The 14,081-nt window shown below is 34.6% G+C and overlaps 2 protein-coding genes across 3 annotated transcripts in view; one reads left to right on the top strand and one right to left on the bottom strand.

Annotated features, from left to right (window-relative positions):
• The window catches only part of LOC115245407 (ceramide kinase), a 29,463-nt gene extending 25,083 nt beyond the window's left edge, over positions 1-4,380 (bottom strand). Inside the window, exons 1-2 of one of the 2 annotated variants that reach the window (XM_029823715.1) lie at positions 3,896-4,032; positions 3,772-3,791 (exon numbers count right to left, since the gene is read on the bottom strand). In XM_029823715.1, coding sequence (XP_029679575.1) covers positions 3,772-3,791; positions 3,896-3,954 — 79 coding nt within the window. In that variant the 5' untranslated portion in view covers positions 3,955-4,032. Of the gene's footprint in view, positions 1-3,771; positions 3,792-3,895 lie in introns of both variants that reach the window. The other variant, XM_029823714.1, reaches the window with a different exon arrangement.
• A 5,114-nt stretch (positions 4,381-9,494) lies between these two features.
• On the top strand, positions 9,495-13,307 carry LOC115245412 (selenide, water dikinase). The gene is made up of 6 exons (XM_029823719.1): positions 9,495-9,780; positions 10,609-10,713; positions 10,822-11,083; positions 11,173-11,363; positions 12,027-12,271; positions 12,674-13,307. Exons 1-6 carry the CDS (start codon positions 9,495-9,497, stop codon positions 12,824-12,826), a joined length of 1,242 nt encoding a protein of 413 aa, XP_029679579.1. The 3' UTR covers positions 12,827-13,307.
• The last annotated feature ends 774 nt before the right edge of the window (positions 13,308-14,081 follow it).

The raw sequence follows: 14,081 nt of genomic DNA, 5'->3' as shown, positions 1-14,081 counted from the left end.
TTATAAAAAAAATTAAATTATATCTTATTTTAAATTATATTGACATTTTAAAAATTATTTTGAATTATATACCTATTTATATATGTTTGTAAATTTGTTTTTAACATGTGCAATTGACATCCTGGTTATATATTTAATTCGACTTTTGATCGTAGAATTATATTTTGTTACAATCACGTCACAAATCAATTCATCGAAGATGCGTCCAGTAAAAATTTAATTCTGCCTTCAGCTATTTAAGATTGCATATTAAAGAGCAACAATTCTATTTATATTACAATTCCATTTTTTTGTCTTCTTTAATTGCTTTTGCGTACATGTATAATCACACAGCTATTAAAGAAAAGAAAAAAAAACGTAATGAGATATACGCTACTGGCGCAAAAGATGCTGTACCAATGACAGGTCAAGGCCACACAATCGACATACAGCTTTTACCGTGCATCACACACTTAACCACGTCACACACTAGTCCATCTTGCGAGATTGAATTGCTCGAGTTATATTAATAAGCGCTTATTAGTCTTAAGGGCAGGGTGGCCGTTAAAAAAAAAATTATCGCTGCCGCCCCCTAAAAGAGTAGTAATTAATAAAAAAAAAAGTTCTGTAAAACCCCAGGCCTGTAAATTAAAGTGAACAAGTGCCTCTTGAAAAGAGAAGTTTGGAAGACGTTTTTTTTATTTTTGCTTTGTTAATAGCTGTATCAGCAGTTAAGAATTTTTTTTTGTATGATTGATAAAAAAATTCATTAAAATTCGATTGTTTTGCCGCACTGCAAAAAAACATTTTCTCAACTGCTGATACAGCTAATTAACAAAGCAAAAATTAAAAAAATGTCTTCCAAACTTCTCTTTTCAAGAGACACCTGTTCACTTTAATTTACAGACTTGGGATATTTACAAAACTTTTTTTTTATCAATTACTACTCTTTGAGGGGGCGGCAGCGATAATCTTTTTTTTAACAACCACCCTAATATATATACATACAGGGTAAGTCTTTTTAATCTTAACAAGCAAATATTTCGAAAATATGTAATTTTACAAAAAAAACTTTTAAAATAAAAGTTGTATGGTTTAGACGGCGACGTACAACGGTGACCTTGGCTTGACCTTGGATAGTCATTTGAAGATCACGTGAAGAGATCACCTTTAATTTCTTAAATGGAAACCTCCACTTTCCATTACAAATTTTTGTAGCTTAGCTCGAGAGCTTTTCAAAATACTGTAATAAAGTATTTTTTCATTAAGTATTTTTCGAGTTATTTTATATCGTAATCTGATATATTTTGATATAAAAATAAAATATCTCGTAAAATATTTAGTTTTCGATAATCCTACCGTAATATTTTTATGTACAGAATAATGAGACAAATCAATTGGTATAAAAACAAATAAGTGTTTTTAAGAAAAAATATATAATTATTTACAATATATCTTTTTTAACAATTATTTGTCAAAATATGTCAGATTAAGATATAAAATAACTCGAAAAATACTTAATAAAAAAATACTTTATTATAGTGTTTTGAAAAGCTCTCGAGATAAGCTACAAGAATAAGCAATAAAAAATGGAGTTTCTATTTAAGAAAACATTGATCACATTGACCTCATCTTGAAAAGGTCACTCAAGCTCAAGTCCATATTTTTATCATGTGGTTCTCTCGAAACCATGCAACTTTTGTCTGAAACTTTCTTTCCAAAATTGCATTGTTTATGAGATATTCGACTGTATCCAGACTTTTGGCCCACCCTGTATATACAGGGTAGGCCATTTAAATGTATCCACTAAAATATCTTAAAATCTATAAGTTTAAGACAAACAAATAATTGTTTTAAAAAATTCATTGTAAATAATTACATACTTTTTCTTAAAAACAATTATTATTTTTTTACTTAAAAAAATAGTATATTTTTTCTCTCCGATTTGTTATAATAACTCTTGACAACTTGAGATTTGCTGAGCGCGAAAAACAAATAAAGAGCGAATGAAAGATACGATCGTTATCTTTCTTTCTCTGTGTGAATTATTATTTTCATATAAAAAGAAAAATGCGTGAGAAATAAGTTGCAAGATAGTATATCAAAGAAACGCAAAAAATCAGATGAGATAAAATAAGGTAAGATAAGAGGATGAGAACTAGGGCAAGAAAGGAACGACAAGTAAGGCAAGCAACCGCGCGCGCTACTATTGACTCGAATTATTATTGATCTGTCTTTATGTCCATCTAATCTATTCCGTTTGATCTGCTCATGACAAGTAGAATGCGTGAGATTCTATAATTTCGATCTCATTTTATTTTAATTTTGCCTTCAAAAGACAGAATTAAAAAAATACTTGTCCAGAAATTTTTGTACGCCAATTTTACATAAATATCTATCACAAATGTGTCTGTGTGTATGTAGCTTCCATCAAACTGTCAAATTGCGCGAGCATCTGTTACGTGAAACTCAATATGACTTTAAAGAGAATCAATTAAAACTCTGGAATTAAATATTTAATTCTCTCTTTTCTGCCAAGAAGAAATACATTGCGTCAATAAAATAATTATCCAATCCAGTGTTCATTTATCTTTTTAAACAGTAAGACTCACTCTAAGAAGAGTTTATCAAGGCAAGAAAGGGAGCGCGCATAACTGTTGTCCACTCGAAAAAATTATTGATCTGTCTATCTTTATCTCTTTCTCTCTCTTTCTCTTCTATCATTTTTTATCTACCGAACATCTAATGTGAGCATATTTTACGCGTCATGTTTATTTCATTAATTTTCATTCTAAAGCAAACTAACTAAATCTTGAGTTAAATATTCAGCATTTTTTTCCTATGAAAAAATATCGTATATATGTATACATTATCTCGATGGAACGATAATATATTTATACAGGGTGAGGCAAATAAAACGTTACAAGCCAATAACTCTAAAAATATTTATTGAATCAAAAAGTTGTTTATGAGAAAGTTTCATGTATTCGAGAGACCTTTCTAACTATGTAAATAGAAAATCGCCCCCGATCGCCCTTCAAGAGGGGCAAAGAATAACTTTATAGTTTCAAATAAAACTCCCTATAAAATGTTACATATTTGGATTGTACGGGGAAAAACAAGTAAATTTTATCTGAAACATTTGTTTGAAAAATGCTTCTTTCAAAAGCTATAAGCATTTAAACTTTAAAGTAGAGTGCATTCAAACTAATGATAAAACCATAAATTAAATGAAAAACCATAGTTTTTCTATTTTTTTGCTTTAAATGTTCGAATTGTTGTCCAATTCTCATCTAAATATTTATTAGTTCTTTCTACGAAGCTTGTGCTAGCGTGCCCCAAAAATGTTGTTTATACATGTATAATACATTTTAATATTAATTCCAACTATAAATTAATTAATTCTAAAATTCAATATTCAATTCAATATTCTAAAATATGAAGAAATGTACTTTTTTAATTGGTAGAATAATAAGTCCATTACTGCCACATCTATTAATAAAAAAAAAATAATTTTTAATAAATGCATTTTTCTATCACACCATACAAAAATTAAAATCAATTCCACGTTAATTAAAATATAGCTTTCAAATATACATATATAATATTCATGTTTAAATATTCAACATTGCTGCTACAAAGAAATGTACGCCCCTCGATAACAATTTAATTAATCGATTTTATTTATCATCAAGAAAAATTTATCGTGAGAGAAATTTTGTCGTCGAAAAATAAGACAGAATCCATATTAATTAAAATACAACCTTGATCCAGTTCCTTCCGCGCTATTACCTTCGCAATACCTTACATTCCTGAAAGATGAATCAACACGAATCCTTCGTCAACAAACAAAACTCAACGAGACTTTTCGTCGTCAAAATTCTCCTGCGCGTCAAGAACAGCAAATCTCGCTTACTGTAAGGCGACCGCTCGGTTTCCCAGATGAGCGTACCACGATGTAGATACACGCGGCATCGCTTCTTTTTCACGACGAAGGTGTTGAGTAGCACCGATTTCGAGGCACGGTGGTCGTCGGCGGACGCGCCGGGAATATCCTGCATTATGTTGAAGAAGCCGCTTCATCGACTGGGAAAAAGGGATGACGACGATAACAAAACGATGAAGAGAATAATCGTCGTTTCAGCAAGAATGACGATGCCACTGCGACGACGTCATCACGACAACGACGTTAATTAATTCGCGATGACGTATCCGCGAAATTGTTGTGGCGAATATGAGGGCGAAATGTGCGGGCTCTCTCGCGACAGGCTCGCGCCGATCGATCACGCGCACACGCAATTGCTAGTCGCTATGCGCTCCATCCTTCCCGTTCGGACACACGAGCGAGACTGACGACTGACGACTGACGATCTGAGGATCTGAGGTGAGGACACTGAGGACCACTGATGCCAGATTCGGGACGCGCAACGCGCCAAATCATGGTAGAGGGGATACATATACAATCGAGAACCGCGTACATGTCTCACATGAACGCGGTTTTCTATTGTGTGTTATCCCCTCTACCACGGTTTGGCGTGTTGCGCGTTCCGAATCTAATATTACACTGAGAACTGAACTTCCCCGCGCGATGCGAGACGAGAGACGACAAGGACGAAACGAAACGAGATATGGGCAATGGGCTCAGTACGTGTGCGCTGGACTTATCGCTTACTGGACTTATGCACGTACAATATCATAATATTTCCTAGTTTCATGATCAATTTTTGCTTTATTTCTTAATTCTCCCGGTCTCTACGCGTTCCGAATCTAATATTACACTGAGAACTGAACTTCCCCGCGCGATGCGAGACGAGAGACGACAAGGACGAAACGAAACGAGATATGGGCAATGGGCTCAGTACGTGTGCGCTGGACTTATCGCTTACTGGACTTATGCACGTACAATATCATAATATTTCCTAGTTTCATGATCAATTTTTGCTTTATTTCTTAATTCTCCCGGTCTCTACTCTCTTCTTGACGTTGTATGGAATTTTGAGAAGCGAGCAATTATTTTTCCTTACAAAATACCAAGACATATAAATATTATGTAGTTTTTAAAAATATTTTAGATTGATGAAATATAAATTGTGGAGAATACTCTTTCTTTTTTCGATTCGTGTGTGTGTGTGTGTGTGAATTAATAAATAACAAAATACCCAAATATTTTTCTCGTCGAAAAATCTATTTGCGTTGAAGGAAACTGGACACGCAAGTCTACTTGACAGTCACAAAAATTTATTTATGGTTAGCCATCATCGGGGCGTTACGACAGTGTTAGGCGCTTCTATGCTGGAATTTGTCCCAGCGCAAGCTAATGATTTTTAGCTGTTGTTTTTTTTGCTTCTCGATTTATAGGGCCGCGAAATCCTATCTCTAGTTAAGCGAGATTCTACAAGTAGGCGACATCGAGCCAGGTAAAGACGGTCATCGCAGACCGAGCGGTCAACATGTTTTTGAAAACTTCAAAAATTATTCGCGCCCACTTCAACTTTTGCGCCTCTACAAATGTTGCGCCCTATGTTGGAGCATACATTCGTATCCCATTGCAACGTCCTCGGCCATATTATTAATTTAATAATAGCTCGTTGACAATAAATAATTTTTAATCACTACTTATTTAATATCATTATTTCATCATTAAAAATTTATTAAACTTTTTATGTAATTGTTTTAATGATATATATTATATATTATATATATTATATAATGTTACCGATAAAACATTTCTACTTACCTATCATATTTATTGTAGGTATGTACAGAGCGCAGTGAATATTTTCCAGTCACATATCACTCCTGTAAAGTACAGAGTCTGTTATTCTTTATAGCTGAACTGCGCTGAACTGGCTGCACTAATTCAGAGTTTATCTTTTTTTCTCCACATTGGGAAAATGCAGCCAGTTTAGTTCAGTTCAGCTATAAAGAATATACCCACAGTCGGTCTTTAATAACAGAATCTCATCACTGCAATTTTGTATGAGTGGGAAATTACAACTAACGTGAATGTTACATGTAACAAATACGTTATATTACTTGTTACATTCCGTTTTATTATGGCAATGTTACAGTTATGTATCTGTGTTTGCTGGGATGTATCTGTGTTTGCTGGGGAATCTCATCGTCTCGATATTCATATATGTATATTTATGTTAGTCGATTGCATGTATCAAAGATAAACGTTGATAAATGTCTCTCTCTCTCTCTCCCCCTCCCTTTCCCCTCTCTCTCCCTCCCTCTCTCTCCCTCCCTCCCTCCCTCTCTCCCTCCCCCCTCCTCTTTTTCTTTCTCTCTCATTCTTTCAGATAATGACTTTACGGATATAGTCTAAATTAAAAGATTTGTGTTGTAAAAATTCATTTATGTTTTAGAATTCCATCTGATAACACAGAGTGTTTGACGTTTACGGTTCTGTCGATATATTCGAACACGATGCAAATGTTTGATTCGCAAACATGATACATGTACCGATACATATACTTCGTTTAACAACATTTTACCCAATGTAAGTCATTCATAATTAATTAAGCCGTAAATTCAAACAAAGAAATTATTCCAATCATCGTCCCCATTTCATGAGCATAATAATATATGTCGATGTCTTTTTCGAACAACTCTGCTATTACTTACATTTACCTGTCTATTTTCGATAACTTTAATTCTCGGAAATCTCATTAATTGGATCGCCTCGAGTGATTTATTTGATGAAACGTAATTTTTTCCAGAAGATTTGATTTTCTATGTCTGCGAAAATATATGTAAAATATGAGTTTTAAAAATTAAAAGGAAACCCTTTATATATATTATATAATATTTATATATGTTATGTAAAAGAGCAATCAAAGACATTTTGTGAACATTATTTTGCGCAAAAATATTAAAACGCAATCATGTAGGAACTTGTAAGGAGCGGACTGTTTCTGCGATTTGCGCGGGAAATGTTGCGAACGGGAGGCGAAGTCCGCGATCAGTCGTGCTGCATTCCAGGACGATCGTCAGATCGTATTGCGTGCCCCTTCTTTAAATATGTGGCAAGTATTAACAATTATCATCATAATATTTTTTTACAATTATTTTGTGGATATATCTATAATATAAGTACCAAATTTGTTTACATATTTGGAGATTGCAAAATTTGTTGAGATTACGCGAAACGTGGCGTTAATATGCATGTACTACGCATCCATAATGAAAAACTTTGATGCATCTCGATCAGTGTCGTGGCATTTGTCGCATATATGTAATGTATGTACATATACATACACCGACATGTGCATGCATATTTATTATTCATATGCGCACTATATTGCACGAATCACACACATTGATCATCCTGTTATGCGAAATAAAAGCTTTTCACGTGAGTTAGACGAGGGATCAATGCTGATTAAATATGGATAATCTTGCATCCGCGACGACGGACAGCGAAAACCGCGCACCATTCATACGAATACATCGATTCGCGAGAAAAGTTAATGAAATGACTACAAATATTTATTTAGAAAATAGGGCATTTACTTTTTTTTAAGTTAACGATAAGAATTAGATTGAATTTCAAGCGTCTCCGAATCAGTTTCTCCGCTCCTAATCACATCGCGACATTTAGATTTATAGGGAGCGTGTTGCGTGAAAAAGATGTTAGGCGGGCGGTAAACTCAAACGTATTAGATGCCCTATGACGTATACAGGATATTTTAAAAATGGAGGTCAATCACTCGAGAAGTGATTGGAAACCTAAAAACAAGAAAAAAAGTTAGTATGAACATACGTCCGGAAATGCGTTGCTTTCGAGTTATTGCCATTTTTATGTTGAAATTTCAAATTGCTTTGCTTTCAAATTTTTTTGTCAAAATTGTAAGAAGAGATGATTTTGTATTTATTCATTTATTTTTTATTTTATCTGTATTTTTTTGTTATGCGAAGGAGACAAAAGCAATCAAGAGCCAGCGCGGTAATTTGTGCGCATATGTTTTATTACAATCAAATTACATTGATATTTTAACTAAATGATAGACACAATCATAAAAAGCGTACGTTTCGGTCCTTTTTTTGGACCACCTTCAGCGCAATTACAAAGTATATAGAATATATTATATCAAAAATGTAACAGAGTAATAATACGCAGACCAAGAGTGAGTCACCCATGTTGTCAGAAGGTAAATGTTATATAATGGAATTTCGAGACAGAAAAGGACTGTCCGATAAAATATACTACATTAAAAAAGCAACTAGCAATACAAATATACCGAACTTATTAAGTGAGTCACCCATGTTGTACAAAACGCAAATGTTACATATACGGATGTTCGAGACAGAATGTCAAGTCTCTTCATATCGCACGATACATAAAGTAAATATGGAATACAGAGGTGTAAATAAACATTCTGTCTGTCTGCAAATTAAAGTTATTTTCTTGCCTTTTAATGTACACTATTTCAGAAATTGAGCGTTTTTTAAGCAAAAGTTCACTATCCAGAATTTCGACTTTATCCCAATCAAAATCGTGATTAAATTCTAATCTATGATCGGTTAAAACAGGATGATTCGTCATCGAATAATATTTTATTATCATTTTTTTTATCCTGAGTAGTGCTAAAGCAGCTCGCAACTTTTATTTGATTTTAATTATGTTATAAAACTCCTAAAAACCATTTCTTCTTTCAATGTTGACAAAAAAATTCGAAAGCAAAACAATTTGGAATTTCAACATAAAAATGGCGATAACTCGAAAACAATGCATTTCCGGACCTATGTTCATACCAACTTTTTTTTTGTTTCTGGGTCCCCAATCACCTCCCGAGCGATTGACCTGCACTTTTGAAACACTCTGTATGTGTGTTATATACAACGAGAGAAGACGGCATACTTGGACTGCGTTCTGATGTTCACTGCCAGTACTAAAAATCTATAGTCTACGTCACGTACACTATAGATTTTCAGTACTGGCAGTGAATATCGGAAATTGGAACGTAGCCTTGATAGCTGGTGGCTGGCGCGTGACCCGCTACGCTCCTGCGAGGCAAGACGACGCGGGCGAAGGAGAGTGCGCATGCGCGCGTTTGAAACTGGCCAATCGGAGCGCGCGACCGGCACCGTGGCGGTGGCATCATGGGGCCTCGCTCGCGCCCCCGCTATTGCATCGCGTTACCGGCGGTGGCGCGTCCATTTTGTCGACGCTCACGGTCCCGGTTAGTCGACGCCGGTGCGGAACAGTACAATTCTCATTTGCTGCGAGTTCGCGCGCGGGAGATCCCAGTGGCTGTCCTTCGACAGCCACGCGTTACAGTCCGATCGCGGATCCGTGTTCCCGGGCGAGCGTGAGAACACCCGGAACGATAAGGAACGTCGCGTGAGAAGGGAACGTATTCCCCTCGTCTGGGATTATTGTCTGACATCGGGCATCGGCGAGGCTCATTGTGACTGACAGAGCCGGCAAAGGCGTAAAAACGATTGGATTCTTTTCCCGCTGATAATCTGCGCTTTTGTCTGTATCTGTAGTGAATCGCTCAGGCAAGATGGCGGAACTGCAGGGCACCCCGGGGGCACAGGACGCCCTGGCTGTGGCGCAGCTCGAGCTCGAGGGGAATCCGAATGCCTTGGCGCTGCGTAGGCCGTTCGATCCGGTGGCGCATGATCTCGATGCATCCTTCCGTCTGACGCGTTTCGCCGATCTGAAAGGATGAGGGTGTAAGGTCCCTCAGGAGATTCTTGGTAAGCTCCTTGAGGGACTACAGGCTGATGACGCGTCTGCACAGGATCACGAGCATGCCCACTTCATGCACATGGCGATTCCGCGTATCGGTGAGTGAGCCCCCTGTTGCGGCGCGCTTGCGAGCAGACATCTTTCACCCACCGTGTATACTTTTTTCTGTCACTCTTTTTCGATTTTGGCGAAAAATTATGTGCGAATATCAATAGGACCGCTTCTTGAGATTTTAACATTGTCGAGAGAACGATTATCTAATTTTGTATACTTTCATTATTTTTCTTTTAATTGTACTACGAAAAAATTTGAAATTGAGACGCATAGGATTTTTCTTTTTCTCCTTTTTTTTCCCCTCTTTTTCCTTTTTACCATAATTTGTGCGGGGCCCAAGAGCGCCGCAAGGTGCAGTCCTGCTGTAAAATGGCGGGCTTGTCCTCCCGCCTAATTTTTTTTACGTGGTACCGGAAGTATGTTCTCAATCTTGATAAATTTACTATGCTTTTGCAAAGCAAAATTTTTTAACAGTAATGATAACAATATATTGGAATATTATTTATTTCTTAAATGCAAAATTTTGAGGGATAGGTTTTAACAAGCATTTTTTTAAAAACATTCTGTAATAAATAAATTTTTTTAAACACATGCACATATATATATTGCTTTTCTTATTTTAGCCTTTTTTTATCATATTTGTGTATAATAAACATTTATATATTATTTATTTTAATAATACTGCAATTATATAATATTGTAAGGATTTTTTAAAAATGATAAAATATGTCGTATAATAATAATTAGATTATATTTTTTCAAATTTATAAAGCAATCAATTATAATTCTTTACTTAAAAAAACATTTATATTACATATTTTTTAAATTGTTTTATATCAATAATTTAACAAAAGCATATAATATTGTTTTAGGCATTGGCATGGATTCCTCTGTTACGCCGGTACGACACGGCGGGCTCAGTCTGGTACAGACCACAGATTTTTTTTACCCGCTAGTTGATGATCCTTACATGATGGGTAAGAAAGAAGACAACGAGCCAAAGAAAGCATATAAAGTATCATTAAATCAGCAAATTCTGTATTGAGTGTGCTACTTTTTCTTCATCGCCATGAGATACTTTTCAGGTAAAATCGCGTGCGCGAATGTCCTCAGCGATTTATACGCGATGGGTGTCACGGAATGCGACAACATGCTGATGCTGTTGGGAGTTAGCACAAAAATGACTGAGAAAGAGCGCGATGTCGTCGTGCCACTGATTATGAGAGGATTCAAGGATTCTGCTCTAGAGGCAGGTACTACGGTGACTGGTGGTCAAACGGTTGTAAATCCTTGGTGCACTATAGGCGGTGTTGCCACTACTGTTTGCCAGCCAAACGAGTACATTGTGTACGTAATTAAGTAATTATGATTATTGTTAATCGACATTACTAGATTTGATTCCAAGTAAGTTTATTTAAATTTATTTCTCGGTTTAGACCAGATAACGCTGTTGTGGGAGATGTCTTGGTTCTAACAAAACCTCTCGGCACGCAAGTCGCCGTCAATGCGCATCAATGGCTTGATCAGCCTGATCGTTGGAATAGAATCAAGCTTGTGGTCAGCGAGGAAGATGTGAGAAAAGGTTATCAACGTGCAATGGATAGTATGGCCAGATTGAATAGAACAGGTATATACATTACATTATATGATGCGCGTTGATGTGAAAGTTGTTTTACATATAGAATATCTCAAACTCTTAACTTTAATAACAAAATTTTTAATCAATAGAGTCGTTTTTTCCTTGGAAAATATTGAGGAAAATTATCGTATTTTATTATTTTAAACACGTTGTAAATTTTGAATTAAAATTCTATTTGAATTTACTTTTGATATCTATTTTATTGTCTATGAAATTTGATACGCAAAAAGCGCTTTTTCTCCTGATATTTTGAAAGAGATTCGATTGATTTTAATCACCTCGCGTCAGATATTTGTCTCTCTCTTGTTCTTTTTGTAAGCCATAAATTATATAGATTATCTTTCCTGCTCCATACAGTAGAGTATCTTATACTTATGAGGTATTCTAAAGAACGGCAGGTAAAGAAACGGAGGTTCTTTCATGATTATTTATTGTTAACTGATATTTAATTGATATGTTCCTCCTATAATTGTATAGTTACATTGATTTATTATGTGTCATCAGTTGAAGTTTATATGAAAAGTGTCTCTTCCTCGACATTTTAAAAACCAGATTTGACAATTATCAAAGAATGCTTCAATAAAATTAACTAATCAAATTTCTTATTATATTAATTGAAATTAATTATGAATATTTTATTGACTTTTTTAGCTGCAAGATTGATGCACAAGTATAATGCACATGGAGCCACAGACGTTACTGGTTTCGGCCTTTTAGGACATGCTCAGAATCTAGCCAAACATCAAAAGAATGAAGTCTCCTTTGTTATCCATAATCTGCCTGTTATCTCCAAAATGGCAGCAGTGGCGAAGGCATGCGGCAACATGTTCCAGTTGTTGCAGGGTCATTCAGCCGAGACGAGCGGCGGTTTGCTTATCTGCCTTCCTCGAGAACAGGTTAATAAAATGCTTGCATAGATGCCGAATAGTTTATTGTTAGTAAGATGTAGAATTCTAGTAACTTAGTAAGGTAAGAACATTCACAATCGTGTTCAATTTCTTTTGCTTTATGGCTACAAATTATAGTTTCTTTTCTGATACAATAAATTACTATCTATGAGAGAATCTTTGCAGACGGTAATCTCTAAAGAAACTGTAATTGTTCTACGATTATTTATCATTAACTAGTGTAGATGTTCCTTACTCTTCCAATTGTGCACTTCTATTGTATATTAATTTAAATTAATTATATCCAATTTCAAAAAAACTTATATTTACACAAATTTAATTGTCAAGCGACGGATAATTTTAAGATACATTGAATATTGACGATTTGATATGAACAATGTAATTTTATAGGCTGCGGCATATTGTAAAGACATCGAGAAACAGGAGGGATATCAAGCATGGATTATTGGCATCGTGGAAAAGGGACTTCGCACGGCTAGAATAATCGATAAACCACGAGTGATCGAAGTTCCGGCTAAGGAGAAAGACGGCGAGCTTTGGTAAAACTAATAATAATAATGAGATATACTAATAGTAATAAAGAAGGCCCAGAGACATTGTGCATATGCCTCCTCAATTACACGTATGTTTATATATTTGGAAAATAGCACGCAACTCAGCGAGCGCTTTTACGTATGTACGAAAAGAGTTATTTTCGTATCTACATTTCGCGTATATTATTCATTGACAAATCACATTTAACTAATATTAATGTCTCGATTATTAAGTCACGAAAAGTAAAAGCTAATTCATCACAGATTGTTTAACAATTAATTCATTATATGGTTTATATAGAATAAATGTTTGTGATTTAATAGTCGATTTGTTAATATATACATACAGAGTGGGGCATTTAAAGTGTTACAAGCTATTATCTCTGAAAATACACATTATACCAAAAAATATTTCAGACAAAAGTTATTTGATTCGAAGGGTGAGATAAGAAGGTGCCATTGGTTTAACCTTGGATAGTTGTTTGAAGGTCACGTGACAAGGAGCACGAAACAGAGTATGTCCTTTTCTACGTGCACCTCGGCTCCCACTCCTCAACACTCGGTCTAGATATACTATGTCTATGCGTGAAGGTCAGAAAAGTCTTTAATTTCTTAAATGGAAACCCCCATTTTCCATTACATAATCTTAGTTATTTTATATCTTAATCTGACATTTTGATATAAAAAATAAAATATCTCGTAAGATATTTAATTTTTGATAATTTTGTAGTAATGCTTTTATGCACAGAATAATAAGACAAATCAATTGATATAAAAAAAAAATAATTGTTTTTAAGAAAAGATTAATTATTTACAATGTATCTTTTTTAACAATTATATGATTTTTTACACAAATTGATTTGTATCATTATTCTGTACATAAAAGTATAACGGTAAGATTATCGAAAACTAAATATTTTACGAGATATTTTAGTTTTTATATCAAAATATGTCAGATTAAGATATAAAATAATTCAAAAAATACTTAATGAAAAAATACTTTATTATAGTGTTTTGAAAATACTTTATTATAGTGCTCTCGAGCTAAACTACAAGAATATATAATGGAAAATGGGGATTTCCATTTAAGAAGTTAAAGGTGACCTTCAAACGACTGTCCAAGATCAAACCAATGGCACCTTCTTACGTCCCCCTTTAAATCAAATAACTTTTGTCTGAAACATTTTTTTTTTTGAAAATGCATGGTTTTTGAAATATTACGATGTGAAAGTTAAAATGGGACACCATGTGTGTGTATATGTATA

Source organism: Formica exsecta, unplaced genomic scaffold (genome assembly GCF_003651465.1).
Source record: "Formica exsecta isolate Colony F162 unplaced genomic scaffold, ASM365146v1 scaffold97, whole genome shotgun sequence".
NCBI classification, from domain to species: Eukaryota; Metazoa; Arthropoda; class Insecta; order Hymenoptera; family Formicidae; genus Formica; species Formica exsecta.
This window is presented reverse-complemented; position numbering and strand designations above follow the sequence as displayed.